This window comes from Eulemur rufifrons, chromosome 3 (assembly GCF_041146395.1).
Source record: "Eulemur rufifrons isolate Redbay chromosome 3, OSU_ERuf_1, whole genome shotgun sequence".
NCBI classification, from domain to species: domain Eukaryota; kingdom Metazoa; phylum Chordata; class Mammalia; order Primates; family Lemuridae; genus Eulemur; species Eulemur rufifrons.
Genome location: NC_090985.1, coordinates 15,690,669 through 15,706,319, shown reverse-complemented (window position 1 = coordinate 15,706,319; position 15,651 = coordinate 15,690,669). Strand labels below are relative to the sequence as shown.

General features: G+C 44.6%; 1 protein-coding gene across 2 annotated transcripts in view; it reads left to right on the top strand.

Annotated features, from left to right (window-relative positions):
• Positions 1 to 15,651, top strand: part of IGF1R (insulin like growth factor 1 receptor) — a 282,880-nt gene that overhangs the window by 227,192 nt on the left and 40,037 nt on the right. For both annotated transcript variants that reach the window (XM_069465775.1, XM_069465774.1), the window contains exons 5-8: positions 1,907 to 2,051; positions 10,244 to 10,458; positions 12,477 to 12,603; positions 14,203 to 14,441. In XM_069465775.1, coding sequence (XP_069321876.1) covers positions 1,907 to 2,051; positions 10,244 to 10,458; positions 12,477 to 12,603; positions 14,203 to 14,441 — 726 coding nt within the window. The remainder of the gene's footprint in view (positions 1 to 1,906; positions 2,052 to 10,243; positions 10,459 to 12,476; positions 12,604 to 14,202; positions 14,442 to 15,651) is intronic.

Sequence of the window (15,651 nt, the reverse complement as noted above, 5' to 3'; positions counted from 1 at the left end):
AAGTGTGCATCATCGTGTATGTAAAACTATAGTCTCAGCCCTGTAGAATCACCTTTATTTGCACTTTTATGACATTCCTGGCAAGTAGCTCCTAAGTTGCATTTGTGCCAAGCACTTTCCACTGACTTAGTCTATGATCTTGTCACTTCTGATCTTTAATGGACAAGGGCTTCTAGTAATGGTGCCTTAAATTCTTTACCACTGGAACCACTTGGTCAGTGGACTGATAGTTTGATAAGCTAGAATACAGTAAAAGACCCTGACGTTGAAAGGAATTTTTTTTTTGTAAGTCTTTTTGCAAAGAATTCTTTTCCTTTTTTTTTTTTTTTTAACAGTTTTAAGGAAGAAAAATGACCAATGTGTTTATTTTGTGAATTTACTTTTGCTTAATATTTGGTAAATGAGTAAACTGTATTCTTATGGTTTAGAAATAACAGAAACAAGTTTTTGCTTTGTTCTTTTGAATTTTATTATATTCCCTTGTTTTTCTACAGTGCACCCCAACTCCTACCCCTCCACAGCAGAGGTAACTCTGTTCCCCACAGCGAGAACTCCCTAACCCTCCTGGTACTTCCGAAATTTCATTCTTTCTTACTCTACCTTCATTTATTCATGTATTTTTGATTTGCTTATCCTTAGAACATATATTTTAAGTGCCTAAACCCTCTTTTTTTTTTTAATCTTCCTATCCTGAAGAAAAAAAACAGGATCCATGAATTAAATCCACAGAGAAATCATTTGGGAAGGAATTGGTACATATTCATGTATGATGATGAAATGTTTCTTCCAGTTTATGTCCAGTGCAGGAGAATAGTTGTATTTAGGAAAATGGGACATCTCTTTGGAAAGGAGATTTCCCAGCCTTAACTAAGAGACATACTTCCTGTCCCACATTTAAAATTTAGGATCGCGTCTTTAAAACTCAACTGCAAGGAACCTCTTGTCTTCTCAACTTGTATTTCCCCTTGATTTCTCTTGGAATGCCATTAAACTGTGAATTAAATGTCCGGCCTTATCCTTCAGGAAAGTACCCCTAGTCTTTTATTTTTATCAATTCAAAGCAAAATAGAACCTTTTATTAAATAAGTCTTCATAAATCCTACACAGTAAAATCCCATTAATTGAACCACACCCAAGTAATTATAGTCTTTATTATAATTTTGGCATAAGTTGAACTGAAGTTTGTTTTTTATTTGTTATGAGAAAAAGGTAGGCTAAACAAGATGAAAGGAAATTCATTGTTTATATATCATGGGTTTTTTTTTTTTTTTACATCTGTATTATCAACTAGTTTTTCCAAGTATTTTCTAATTACAAAATTAATACATGAGCATTATGGAAAACTTGGAAATTAGGAAATGACTTTATTAAAATCACCTGCAGACAGCTACTGTTAACTTTTGGTATGTTTTCTTCCAGTCTTAGTAGGATGAAACCTTTAAATATAGATCCCTGTATCTTAGGAGTTGGAAATGCAGCAAAGGCAGTTCCTAATGAGACCAAGAAAATGTTGTTTATTTAGTCATGCCCCTGTACTGTGGAGGCAGTACTATCTCTATCTGTTGACAGAGCATAATAAAAGATGTTCCCTAGGTCTGTCAGCCTTAGCTAATTGGCAGTCTGGTATTTATGATTTTACATTCTCTTAATCAGCTTGGGAGCTGCAGTACCCAGCCTCTTAGAAACCTCCCTTCCCCTGCCCAGGAGGCCTCGTCCCAGGAGTAGTGTTGAAAGTGAAGGCTGGGGACGGATGTGTTTGACAAGGGGCAGCTGGTCCCATGCCAGGAGACTGAGCATCTCAGTGGGCACCTGCCATTGAATTGCCGTCCACACAATTTGTAAGAGTCCAAGCATGTCACCTGTATACCATGTGAACACTTAATGACACGGCCCCCTTTTAATGTAGATAACATTGCTTCGGAACTGGAGAACTTCATGGGACTCATCGAGGTGGTGACGGGCTACGTGAAGATCCGCCATTCCCATGCCTTGGTCTCCTTGTCCTTCCTGAAAAACCTCCGCCTGATCTTAGGAGAGGAGCAGCTAGAAGGGTAAGTGCTTCAGGTTTCCTGAGCTGACACTCTTCCGTTACAAAATAAACAGCGTACTTGTAAAACTCTGCGTTCCTAAGGTAAGAGCCCTTCCTTGTCAAATAGAAGGAAGGAAGAAGCCATGGGATTGCCGGTGCTGCCTGGGTGATGGCCCATCTCCTCGGGTAGGGTCTTGTGTGTAGAGTCACTATTCTTCATCCTTAGGATGTTGCTGTTTTGGAAAACAGAGATGTTTTCATTCTTACTGGATATGCCTTGTCATTCAAGGGTTGCATGTCTGACTGTGGCCAGTGAGACAGCAGACAGGGATGCTCTTGGGGCTCCTTGAGGCCGAGAGTCTGAAGTGCTTACCTCCTGGTGAAACCCATCATTTACATGACACCTGTCTGCCTCTGGATACTGCATTCTCCTACATCCAACCCAATCCATCTTTTAAAATACTGCAACATAAGAGAATTGAAGGAATGTGGACAGTTTCGTTTTGTTATAAAGAAATCTGGATTCACAAAATTGTTTTTATTGATTAGCTTATAGGATTTGCACTGTTGCTAGAATTTTTGCCTTTGCAGGATTATGCTTTGTGATAGGGGTTTTAAAATAGCTGTGGGCTTTGCGCTGGAGGATGAAAGCTGGTACTTACTGCAGACACAAATTTCTTCCCAGCCGTTAGTCTGTGTGTACCTTTGCATATGTACTTTCCACATTCTCCCTTTTAAGTACAGCTCTTGCTAGGCTTTAAGCTAATGCTTTGAAATAAAAGGAGTCATCAATTAAGGAGTGAATTCCTTCTAAAGAGAATTTGGGAAAATAATTTAGGGGAAAAAAGAGGTGGGCAGGTCATGGGAAAGGTTGTCCTTGCTGATTTATCTGCCCCAACTGGATAAAGTTACCACATAAGGGTTTCTTTACAGCCTCCCTGTTTTTCTCAGACTAACTCTTGGTCAGTCTTAAATTCTTAAAATTCCATCATCTGATATAGCTGAAGAGAGAGGGCAGCTCTTCATTCCATCCTTGAAAAGCACACTGTCCTCCCCACTGGGAACACTGATTCTTCAGAAAAGCTTCTTGCTAGTTGCAGATCCGGCCCCAGAGCGTCTCAGTCACTTACGTGGCAAGTTCAGGCTCTGCCAATTCGAGGTGATGGTGGTGGTTTATTGTATTAAATTTTAAAATGAATTTTAGGTCAGGTTTTTTCTTTCCCTCTAAGTAGGTTTGTGTTTCTGGAATCCCTGGTATCGGCAAGCCCTTTATCTTTGGCAGATTGGTAGCTGTCAATTTTTTTTTTTTTTTTTTTTTTTTTTGCTGCTTAAGATACCCTTTTTTTAAAACCAAGCAAGTGATAGACATAGAGGTGAAAGCTGAGAGCAGAGTTTAATTAATTTTATTAGGAATTATTACATGATGTGATTACCTTTTCATTGTGCATTAACTAAAAGTATTATGCACTTAAAAGTAGCGGAAAATTAAATTCTGATTTTTATGTGCAAGAATATTTATGATGTATTTCTCATTATCTGAAACTCATAAAACCTGAAGTATCAATGGGATCTTTTTAAGGATGCATATTACTGCTTAGGTGTCTGGGAAGCTTCCCAGGAAAGCTTCATCCCCTGCCCTGCTGTTACCATTTTAGATGGGAGGGGAGGCCAAATGGGCCTGGGTTTTGCAAGCCTGCTGCTGCCCAATAGCCCTGTAGCTCTGAGGATGCTGGGCTTCCAGCCTTTTATTCCCACGTGCTGCTTCTTGGAGGCTCTCAGTTTAGCTGGGCTGTTGAGAATCTTGCACCTTGTGATAGGAGTTGTTTAGTCTCACCTGCCTTCCTTACCACCGACCGAAAAGGTGTAGCTTGTCCTCACTTGTGATGAACTCCCCAAGAACTCTTTTTATTTCAGGTGTGACCAGTAGCAACAACTCAACACTTTCTTTCTCCTCCTCACACTCGGGAATGGAGTTAGTTTCCACCCCTTCACCTGGACTCCCTCCACTACTTCTGTAAGAAGGAAAGAATCGGAGAGAGGGAGGGAAGGATGGGATATGACAAACAGATCAATGTCAACAGTGCAAAGCAGAACTTGCTGAGTGCCACAGGGGAAAGAAAGAAATGTGCCCTGGGCATGACAAAGAGTCAGATATCTAATTGAGAAGATCAGACAGACTTCTGAGAAGAGGTGGCATTTGAGAGAGGCCTTGAAGTGTTTCCAGAAACACTCAGAAAGCAGAGGTTGAAGAAGGAATTCAGAGAAGGGTGGCAGGAGCAAAGGCAACGAGTTGGGGCATCCTGGGGCCTGTTGGGCAAATAATGCCGGAGAGGTAGGTGGTACTGATACTACCTAAGATGTTATGATGGGCCCTACCGTAGAAGTTATAATTCAGGTAGGCCATGGAACCCATTCAAGGCTTTTCAGAAGAGTGTTAGCAGAGCTGTCTGAAATTTTAATTTCAGTGTGCCTTTGGTTTAACTCAAGATAACTTTTATTTCAGTTTCTCCAACTTTGCCACATGTTAGAATCATCTAGGGGGGCTTTTGAGAAGTCCTGATGCCCAAGTTGCACTTCACCCCAATTTAGTAGGAGTGTTTGGGGGTAGGATCCAGGCATCAGTGCTTTTCTAAAGACTGCTGGGCACTTTGAGCACACATCAGAGATTGGAAACCACTGCTTTATCCCTTACTGTGTGCTTATCCCCAAAGCACTTTGATTTTTTTTTCCTAAATATTTCCTTGTCACACTGCTGCCTTAAAATACTATTCTGCTTGAACCTCTCTTATTGCCAGTGAGAAGGTAAAATAAGTGTTTCCATTTGGTTCGATAGGATGCAAGTTCTGTAGCCTTCTGTGTTTGATGGAGAGCAGAACACTTCAAAGTGCAGAGATTCTTCAACGCTGACAACCTTGGCTTTCCAGTGTCACTGAGATCCTTCTCAGAAAATCTCCTGAGTAGTCCAGAACAGGAAACTCAAGCATGTTACCTAGACTAGAGCTTACTCAGAGCCTATTTACTTTTATGTCACACTCAGTGTGAGCTGATTTAGTACCCTGATTTCCAGGCTGGTGACAGATCAGGCAGAATAACGTCAGAACGGAGAGCAGGTGTTCAGTCACTGAAAAACCCAAGACGACGAGGGTTTCCTCCAGCAAACAGGGTTTACAGTGTGTACTGTTATGTAGTTCTACAGTAATAACCTTAGACATTAAGAAAATCAAGGTTCTGCTGTTTACAAAGAAAACAGATTTTCTAATCCACATGTATGAGATTTCTATAAAATGACTAATTTTAAGCCCTTACATAAGGGCACATCATGTTATCTGGAAAATTCCCTATTTGGACAACTTTATTTTCTGATGGTATCAGATAACTAAGGAGTTAAAGTTTCAAATCCTTGGGTGCTACCAAGGATTGTTGCCTTGAAAAGAATAAAAACAGATGGAGGGTGTTGGGTTGTAAGAATTGAAATCCGTACATGCATCTAGGCATCTTTATGCTTTTGTCTCCACTACTTGACTTTGTAACACTTAGAGCTTCATACTACCTTCTTGCAGCTCTAAGATGAGGCTACACTTTGACAGTTCCCTGGGACTTTTTAAAAATATACACTCGACCCTGTGACCCAGCAATTCCAAGATTTGCCCAGCATCTACCCAAGAGAAGTGAAAACATGCCCATGCAAGACTTGCATGTGAATGTTCATAGTGGAATTACTCACAATGGCCCTCTCAAAAAAGGCCCACCCACTGGAAACAATCCAAATATTCACCAACAGATGAATGGATAAACAAAATGGCACAACGGAACGCTACTCAGCAATAAAAAAGAAGGAAGTATGATGCATGTCACAATGTGGGTGAACTTCAGAAACATTAGGCTAAGTGAAAAAAAAAATAAAAACCACATACAAAAGGCTATGTATTGTATGGCTCTATTAATGTGTGATTTTCAGAAAGGGCAAAACTATAGAGACAGAAAGCAGATCAGTGATGGCTGAGGGTGAGAGGAGTTGACCACCAACTGAAACAAGAGAACTTTTGGATGACGGAAATGTTCTGAAACTGGGTAGTGGCGATGGTTGGACAGTTGCATAAATTTACAGAAGCTCATGGGACTGTATACTTATCATGGGTAAATTTTTTGGTATGTAACTTGTATTTCAGTGAAGCTATTTAAAAAAACAGCAAACAAAACAAGAGGAAATGTTTTCTGAGTATCTTTGTGGTGTCTGGATCCACCTGGATGTACTTTCCCACCCTTCCTGAGCCCCCAGGATTGATGTAAATATTGGATTTGGGGTAGATGGACAAGGTGTAACCAGCCCAGTTGCAGATGGTTTGGAAGGAGCATCTGCAGAAAGGCCAAATGCTGTATCCATTGCACGTCACTCAGTGTGCTGGGTTCTGATGCCCCCTAGAGATGGCCATAAAGAGGCAACAGTTTCTCCTCTGAGAAATGAACTGGAATGATTGGTTGTATATTTACAGATTTGTTTTCAATAAGCCAGCAAGGGCTGAAAAAGGGGGAATGTCCCTTCCTTCCTCCATAGACTGCAGACCTCAGGCTCAGCCCTTTTTGTCAAGGCACAGGACTTCCCTGTTCTCTGAGACTTTGTTCCAGGGGACTTTGACACTTCAGAGAGCAGAACAGGTCATCCCACACCTTTGTGGGATGATTCAAAGCTCACAGTATCCTTTTATATTTAGCCCATCTAATTCTTCCAACTGGTTTCAGGGCCAGCTGAGCAGGGAAGACACCTCCAGTTTGCAGCTGAGAAACTCCAGCCCGGGAGAAGAGGAATAATTGCTTTGCTCAGAGTTGTTACTTCGTAAGTGGTGGAGGCAGGGCTCAGCTGATCTTTGGATTCCCAGACGGAATGCTCCAAACCCCAGCAACTATGCCTGCCTTTGCTCCCCACCCTCCCTGCCCTAGTGGGAGCAGGTGGGGAAGTGGTGGAACCAACAACTCAGAAATTAAGATAGCCCCAGGATTGTAGCCGCAAATAAACCAGTTGAGTGTGTACTATGTGCTAGGTGTGTAAAACGGGGATACCCTCAAAGAGATAGCCAGCCACTCCCAGCCCACCCTGTTGGGCCTACCCAAGTATAGGAACAAACACTTTTTGCAACATTGAGAAGGCTGAGAGCCAAATACCAATATCAATAAAACCCAGGCATCATGGAGCCTGTGGGAGCTAAAGAAAAAGAAACAACTTAATTTTTTAAAATATTCTTTGAATGTAAAGACAGCGAGCTTAGAAACAATTAGGAAGTCACATTTACTGAGTAATTCACTTAAATAGTCATTTCCTTTAGGAAACAATGAAAATTTAAGTGTACGCATAGTTTGAAGATGTACAGACAGGTTTCTGCCTTTTACCATCTCTTAATTCTCACCTGGTCAGGGAAGGAATTTGGGGGGAGCCGGGCCCCAGGCTGGGGTTGGAAAAACAGGAGCGGTATTGACAGGCAGTTGGTGAATGGCTTGATTATTATTTTGACAAGGGTTTTATATTTATTTTTCTTTAGCTTCCACCGGCTCCATGATGCCTGGGTTTTATTGATATTGGTATCATGGCTCCCAGCCTTCTCCATGTTATAACAAATGTTTGTGTTTACTGTAAAAAGATAATCTTGCTTTTCAAAGTGATTAATCAACTATACACTTTCAGTGTGCCTGCCATTCAGTTGTCAAATTCCTGATTTATAATTCGAGCTTCCTCCCGTGGGGAGAACAACGTTTTGTTCAGAAGGTGCTTTTGGTGAGGTTCGGCTCCTGGCTAGTGACATTAGTTTACTTAAAAGAGGCCTCATCCTGGGTTGTGAGATGGAAGTTTGACCTGATTAATTGGCCCTTTCTCACAGCCCAGAGGTTTCTTCATCAACAGAGATTTTTTGTCCATGAAGCAAACTCGAGTGCCCAGAAGCAGCCAGGCCCACTGGGGTCATTGTGTTGACCTTGCAGAGTCTTTCGGAGCCGGAAATACTCCCTGAGCAAAAATGGGTACATGACAGGACAAATCCATTTGCTCTTCCGAACCTCTCCTTCACTTGTGTGACTGCACAGAGTCCCCCCTGCCCTCTAGCAGTGTCACGTGCAGCCTGGCAGTGCGAAGGGATGGACCTGGATGGGGTCTGCCCCCAGGGATAGCAGGTCTAACTGAGCCATGTCCTAGTCCTGCCCTCCTGGACACATGCCTAGCATCGCATGTACCATGTCTGGGATCATTGGAGAATATCTTAGGTTCCTTTTCCAGGATATGTATGTGTTAGGGAGTGAGCTCTTGCTGAAAGGAAAGGATTATTGATTTGAAAGTTTTGGCCGCTGATGTGGCGACCACTGATGTGTTCAGAGGCCTAAACGTGGCTTTGCGAGGAGCCTGGCTTGCTTTCAGAGGTCCTGTCTTTGGATTCACTTGTTGGTTCACTGAACCCCTGTGTGGGTAGGACTCCCGGCCCCCACCCGCAGCACATGTGTGGACAGGGGCCCAGTGCTGGGGTAGGGGTTGGGCTTCCAGGTAGTGGGCAGATTCCACCTCAGCTCTGTGACCCCGTCTGGGCATTAGGGTCAAAGCTCAGATGTCACCTGTTTCCACCCCTTGTTCTGTGAGTGAGTGAACAGGGCTACAAACAGTACTAAAGGACCTGCATATGGCTGTGCAGCTGGTTAATGGCATTTCTGGTCCCGGTCCCTGTCTCTGAACTCCTTCCTGGTCTGAACTGGGAAGCCCTTGTGAATTTTCAAGGAAACCTCACAGGGCTGTTTGGCAGCATTGTCATCATAGATTGTGCTTTGCTCTGAATGAGACTCAGGCTGAGGGTTGGCCAGCTGGTTAGAGGTCCTGGTGTGGGTGTAAATGAAGACCCTCACTAGGTATAGAGAGGTGCCCAGTGGAGATAGCTTCCAGGGCAGTCCTGGCAATCCTGGCCCTGCTGAGAAAGCCAGTGTCCTTTGTATGTTCGTGTGTGAGATCTGTGAGTAGATCTTAGCAGTCAGACTAAATACTGCACCTATCCCTAAACTCAGCTTTTTATAAAGTGTATGAGGGAGGCCTAGAAGGAAACCGAGGCGAGGGAGCAGGAGGCCCGTGGGGAGCAGATCCGTCAGCACAGAGGACTCAGATATCAGCCATGGCACCGCCTGCTGCCCGGGGGAGCCAGAGAAAATGGCCTACAGCAGGGATCTTTCCCCAGACCCTCAGGTGTAGCTGTCTGCTCTCTCGCCTCCCCAGGGATGGATTTCTCCCAACACCTGGGTAGCCAGAGGTAACCATTTCTTCACATCTTCCCTTCAGTGGACACCCACTGCGGCCAAGACCCATGCCTGGCATGGTGGGCTTTGGAGCTCTAGGACCTCCCAGGAGCTCAGCCTCTGTTAGACCCGCGGTTCTCTAGTGTGGTCCTGGGACCACAACAGCATAAACATCACCCGGTGCTGTTAGAAATGGAGAGTCTCAGCCCACTCCAGACCTGTTGAATCAGAAGCTCTGGAGGCGGGGCCCAGCACGCTGAAAATGAGCTTTTGCATACTGAACTTGGAGAACTGCTGTGCTGGACACAGAGTTCCATTGCCTGGATGGATGGCCTGGGGGGACTGCCCATCAGGGGCCTTTCCTCCCCCCCACACTCCTTCTCCAGGGCCTGGAGCTGGGGCTTCTCTGGGTGAAAGATGAATCTGGAAGAGAGAGAATCCCCAGGACAGGTCCACCCTGAGCCTGTGTCACTGCCCCTGGCAGTTTCCCATCCCATCATACACTGCTGATTGGGCACGGGCAGGATTGACTCCCAGGGATAATGGGAGACTTCACAGCAGATGTGTAAGCTGTTCCGGTTGGGTAGCAGAGCATATCTGTTCTCCCATGGACTGATTTCAAGTGCATTGTACATACTCAGCTCTGAGAAAAATAACCTAAGGCGTTTCTTGAGAATGATTCGAGTAACATCCTCCCGTATGAGCAGCATTATTTGTTGGTAATAGAGGTCATAAAATTAATTAGTATCTCATCGATTTCAATATGTTGTCCTTGAATCACATTGTTGCCATTAACAGTGACTATCTGTTCTTACATAGGGTTAATAACTAAATCTCTCATTGCCAAAGGAAACATATTATTGAGCAGGTGGCAAAGAGGACCCATTACGTGGCCAGCAGGTGAGAGGGGACCACGGCCAAGGGCAGGTGCACTAATACCGCTTTCTGTGCTTCTAGGAATTATTCCTTCTATGTCCTCGACAACCAGAACTTGCAACAGCTGTGGGACTGGGACCACCGCAACCTGACCATCAAAGCAGGGAAAATGTACTTTGCTTTCAATCCCAAATTGTGTGTTTCCGAAATTTACCGTATGGAGGAAGTGACGGGGACTAAAGGGCGCCAAAGCAAAGGGGACATAAACACCAGGAACAACGGGGAGAGAGCCTCCTGTGAGTGACCACATTCAAAACACCTCGGACCCAACCATCGAGATAATGGCGGACCTGCCTCCCATTTGGAACAGTGGCTTTTCCTTCATGACCCCCTTCCTGGTTTCATTTGAGGGACCACTAGACCACCTAACTAGCACTTTGCTCCTACTAATGTCTGCCAAGTCGATAGTGGGCAGATTCATAATGTGCTCATATTTATAGATTTTCCTGAGCATCTATGTGAGTGTGTTAAACACTTATAAATAGATTCTTATGCAGACTTTAAAGCAGTGCTTGCAGAAGTCTCAGTTAAATGTCCTTTGATACACAGGCACGCAGTTAGATTATTTTCAAAGAAGAGCCAGTACACTCTAGCCCTGTGAGCTCTGGCCTGGGGGTGGAGGGGGCTCTGCTGCAGGCACAGCCCCTGTGGGCCACTGGTCCTGTCCCTCACCAGCAGCCACCTCTGTCTTCCACCCCAGCATGAAAAAGAGGGAGTGAGCCTGCAACGCTGAGTTGATATTACTTTTTAAATTTAGAACAATATAATTACATTCTTGTGCTGGTTATAAAACTTTGACTTTAAGATCTCATGTCAGAGCTACAGCAGTGCATTTCTCATCTAACGCTGGAGAGAAAACTGCTTTTAAGAACATGTGGCTTTGTTTGCCAGGGTAGCATTATAAAAGTAAATTGTGTCTTCACCTTTGGCTTTTAATAAGGGACAAGTATTAGAAAAAAATAGAGTAATTTATACAATCAAGGATGATTTGTGCATGCATACTCCTCCCCCAACCACACACACGGAAGTGAATCTGTGAAATGGTCAGTGTTTGGCTGTGGCTTGTTTTGCTGGTATTTGGATTTACCTGGTCGACACTCAGCTCAGGCTGCTCAGGAGCCATGTCAGAGGGAAGGAACCTGACCCAGAGCTGGAAAGCCTGCTCACAGCCGATGCCTTCTCCCTCCAAAGCCCCTGCCTTGCTCCCTGCTTTGACCATAGTAAAAGTGGATGTACCGGAGCATTTTTCAAAGTGTTCTTCTCCTTAAGAGTCAGCAGCCAGTCTGACCTGTCAGATCATAGAGTAGCCATTTATTTTCCTTTGAAAACAAAATCATGGTTTCTCCTCTAAATATTAATAACACTTCAGCAGGAACTGCAGCATTTCCCAATCTCAAACCAGCACATCTTGCCCTAAAGACTTCTTAGTCTTTCACTGCCTTCAGTCTGTCTGCTTCCCCTCCTGAGTGTGCAATGGGATTCAGATAAATACGGGAGAAAGGACCACTTGTCAGAGAGCTTCGGATCTCCACGAGGGAAGGCAGTCATCAGTCCTTCCCTGGTTCCCATCAGAGTTTGAATTTGGTCCGAGGAACAGGAGGAAGCTTGGGGCAGCTTCCCTGCCGTACTTGCCAGCCAAGACTTACTTCCCATGGAGCACACAGGGCTTGGCCAAGTGGAAGCGTTCTTGTTTGTGTTCAGTCTAGTCCTCTAGTGTTTGCCAGCGCTAGCTGGAGGTCTGAGAGGAGTTCCTGTGTCCTTCCAGTTTGACACCAAGTGTAGACCAAGCAAAATTCCTTTCCGTGGCACACTTGTGGTCTCTTACCTGTCTTTGGTGGTTACACGAGAGCAAGCAGATAGCCACCACTGCAGAACAGGTGCCGTCATCTTTTAAGAAGATTTAGTCCAGCTTAAAGGTTTACTCTCACCCCACCAGGCCAGCTCTGGTAGCCAGCATTTTAGAGATGAGGCAGAAAGATAAGACCACCTTGTTCACTGAAGTGGCCCTGCTTTTTCAGGTCAGGAAATACTCACAGGTTCCCTGGGCAAGTAGCTGGTGCAACTGATGGAACTAAAACAAAGGAATGAATTTGTTGGAGCTCCACATAATGAAATATATGGGTTCTTAGTGGAAAATAAGAAAGGGACTTAGCACGGTCCCCTAGCTTTGGGGAAGAGGGAAACTATGCCAAGGTAGGTGCTTTTCAGAGATGTGTGGACCTCTGTCGCTCATGGATGTACCTCTGTGCCACAGGTGAAAGTGACGTCCTGCATTTCACCTCCACCACCACGTGGAAGAATCGCATTATCATAACCTGGCGCCGGTACCGGCCCCCTGACTACAGAGATCTCATCAGCTTCACCGTTTACTACAAGGAAGCGTGAGTTTCTGCATTTGCTGGTGATGTTCTGTTGACAGGGCTGCGAGTGGGTAAGGCCAGTCTTTCGGTCGTTGTATTCGTTGGCTGAATGCAGGGAGCCAGCAGAGTCCCCGGGGAGAACCATGCTGTGTCCACACTTCATCCTCACTTGCCCTCCCTGACTGTCCCGTGACATCCATCACAGCCTGTGACAGCCACAGGGGAAAGTGTTAGCTTAAGGCCTTTCAGTCTTGAGTGGGTAGAGATGTTTGAATAAAATAAACCCAAAGGGAGGAAAGTTTGTTTTTTCAAGAATTAGGTCAACTCCAAACTGTCATAAACTGTATGAGGGACTTGGTTGACATACTGTTTCAACCTTTGTGCCCACCAGCCCTACTCGGGGACACATGGCTCTGTTGAGATGACCCCTGCACTAGTGGATCATCTTATTCCTGTCACTCTGTCTCTGGGCCTCTCCCAAGCTGTGGCCCTCTGCTCTAGGTTGTGAGCCCTCCAAACAAGGGCAGGAGAATGGAGAGAGACCAGCATTCGTGTCTCTAAACCTTTTGTGACTTCCCCCGGAATCTGCTGGGGATTTTACTTGTGTCAGCAGATGACAGTTGCCTATCCAAGCAGCCACGAATTATTCCTCCACATTGCAGCTCGCTTTGGTCTCCCTCTTCCTTCCTTTACCTCCTGTGTCCAGGTGGTTCCCACAGCCTGCTTAGTCATCTCCCTTACCCAGGTCCCATTTTGATGCTGTGGGTCCCTCTCCCAGGTGCTTGGCTTCCCAGTAGCAGGACCCAGAGGCACCAATGGCAGCATCTTGCACCCTTTCCCCCTGCTGGAGCAGGGTCCTGGAAATGGTTATAGCCGATGAGAAATGGGGTGCTCAAGATGACTAGGCATTCAGGGTTTGTGTATATGGGCATCCCTCGTGATCTGCTGTCATGGCTACAGACAGGCTTAAGTTAATGTCAGTCTCAGAAGCCAGTGGCCAGCAGCCATCCAGCCCTTTTCTCTGATAATAAATGCAGAATCCCTACCCAACTACACATCTGTGCAAGACACCATATTCTCTTTATTCTCTTTGAGTGTCACACCAATGCTTTGGCAATGTCAGCTGATAATTTCACTAAGGAGTTGATACTGGTTTTTAAGACAATCTGGAAACTAAGTATTTGAGTATTATCCGATACTTAAGCATCGGAATTGTTTGTGAGCAATTTAGATTCTAGAAGCTACTTCTGTTTTTCTGTAGGAAAGTCATTTGTCTCTAAAAGTTATCTTATATCAATATCTGATGTTTGCATTAAATGACTATTTGTTTTTTTCTTAATGGTGAAAAGATGCTGAATCGGGAGAGAGAAAAATAGCATTTGCATATGTTCTTAGGGAGCAGTAACTATAGAACTTATTCTTCTTGAGGCAGAGTATTAGGTATTATAGTGCATAACTGTTGCTTTATTTTGTTCTTTTGTAAAAATTTAATTGATTATTTGTTTTCTTTAGAACTCCTGTTATAGAAAATGTGACGTGCTGGGCCTCTTGGGGAGGTTTTTGAGTGCTTTGATGTCAGAGCCCTGAAACATTCTCTGAGCGTGGTTGATTATCTTTCAGACCCTTTAAAAACGTCACGGAGTATGATGGGCAGGATGCCTGTGGCTCCAACAGCTGGAACTTGGTGGATGTGGACCTCCCACCCAACAAGGACGTTGAGCCCGGCATCTTACTGCATGGGCTGAAGCCCTGGACCCAGTATGCTGTGTACGTCAAGGCCGTGACCCTCACCATGGTGGAGAATGACCATATCCGTGGGGCCAAGAGTGAGATCTTGTACATTCGCACCAACGCTTCAGGTATCCACACCCCAGACAAGCCCCCAGCATCCGAAGCTTCCTTGTGAGCTCACTGTACTTGCTTATACAAGGTGTAACTGTAGAGCTAGCAGTGAAATGCCTATCGTCTTTCTTGTCAACACATGATACTGTATCGTATTCTTTTTGCCACTTCTAACATCTTAGGCTCTTCCGCTTCATTTTCTGGCCTTGGTACCATCTTCTATCATCTGTCTCCCTGCTCTGCGCTATTGAACTCAGGTCCTCCAGCGTGCTGGGTTGGTTTCATTGAAAGGCCCACCCAGGAAACAGCCCTCTTTGGCCGTCCTTTTTTTTTATTTTGATGTTTGAACCTCCAGGAATGAACTGAAACCATGGTCATCTGTTCCACTTACTGCATGTGGCTCACTGATTGTCTGTCTCCATTCTGTAGCTGCTAGGGTTCCCCACCTGCCACAGTTCCATGATCCTGTAAGTGGCCACAACTGTGTCAATGCAACAGCATAAATTTTGGGGGGGGGATTTTTTGTTTTTGTTTTTGTTTTGTTTTTGTTTTGTTTTTGAGATAGGGTCTCATTCTGTCACCCAGGCTAGAGTTCAGTGGCCCTATCATAGCTCACAGTAACCTCAAACTCCTGGGCTCAAGCGATCCTCCTGCCTCAGCCTCCCAAGTAACTTGGACTACAGGCGCATGCCACTACGCCCAGCTAGTTTTTTCTATTTTTGGTAGAGACAGAGTCTCACTCTTGTTCAGGCTGGTCTTAAACTCCTGCGCTCAAGTGATCCTTCCACCTCAGCCTCCTGGAGTGCTAGGATTACAGGTGTGAGCCACTGTGCCTGGCCCAGGATAATTTTTTATCTTAAAATTTGGAAGTAACCCTTTCTAGCAATTCCCACTGACAAGTTTGGGAAAAATAGGAATCTCTGCTTATGACAAATTCTTAAGAAACTCCTTTCCTTTCCCCAAAGATGGAAAACCAAACGCTATACAAATGGAGTCAGTTCACTGCATTTTGGTACTTAGTCTTGCAAGTGGTAGAGACAGAGGTCTTCCGCCTCTGCTTTTTTGTGACACCTATCATTGAAATATCTAGGAATAAGCTGTTTGTTTTTGAAGTATTTATTTTTGGAAACCCTAAAGTGGCCAAGCATCAAATGGTTATGTTTTTTCTGAAAAAGCTAGCATTAGTCATAACCTTTTTCCAAAGTATCATCCTTTAAAACTGTTCAG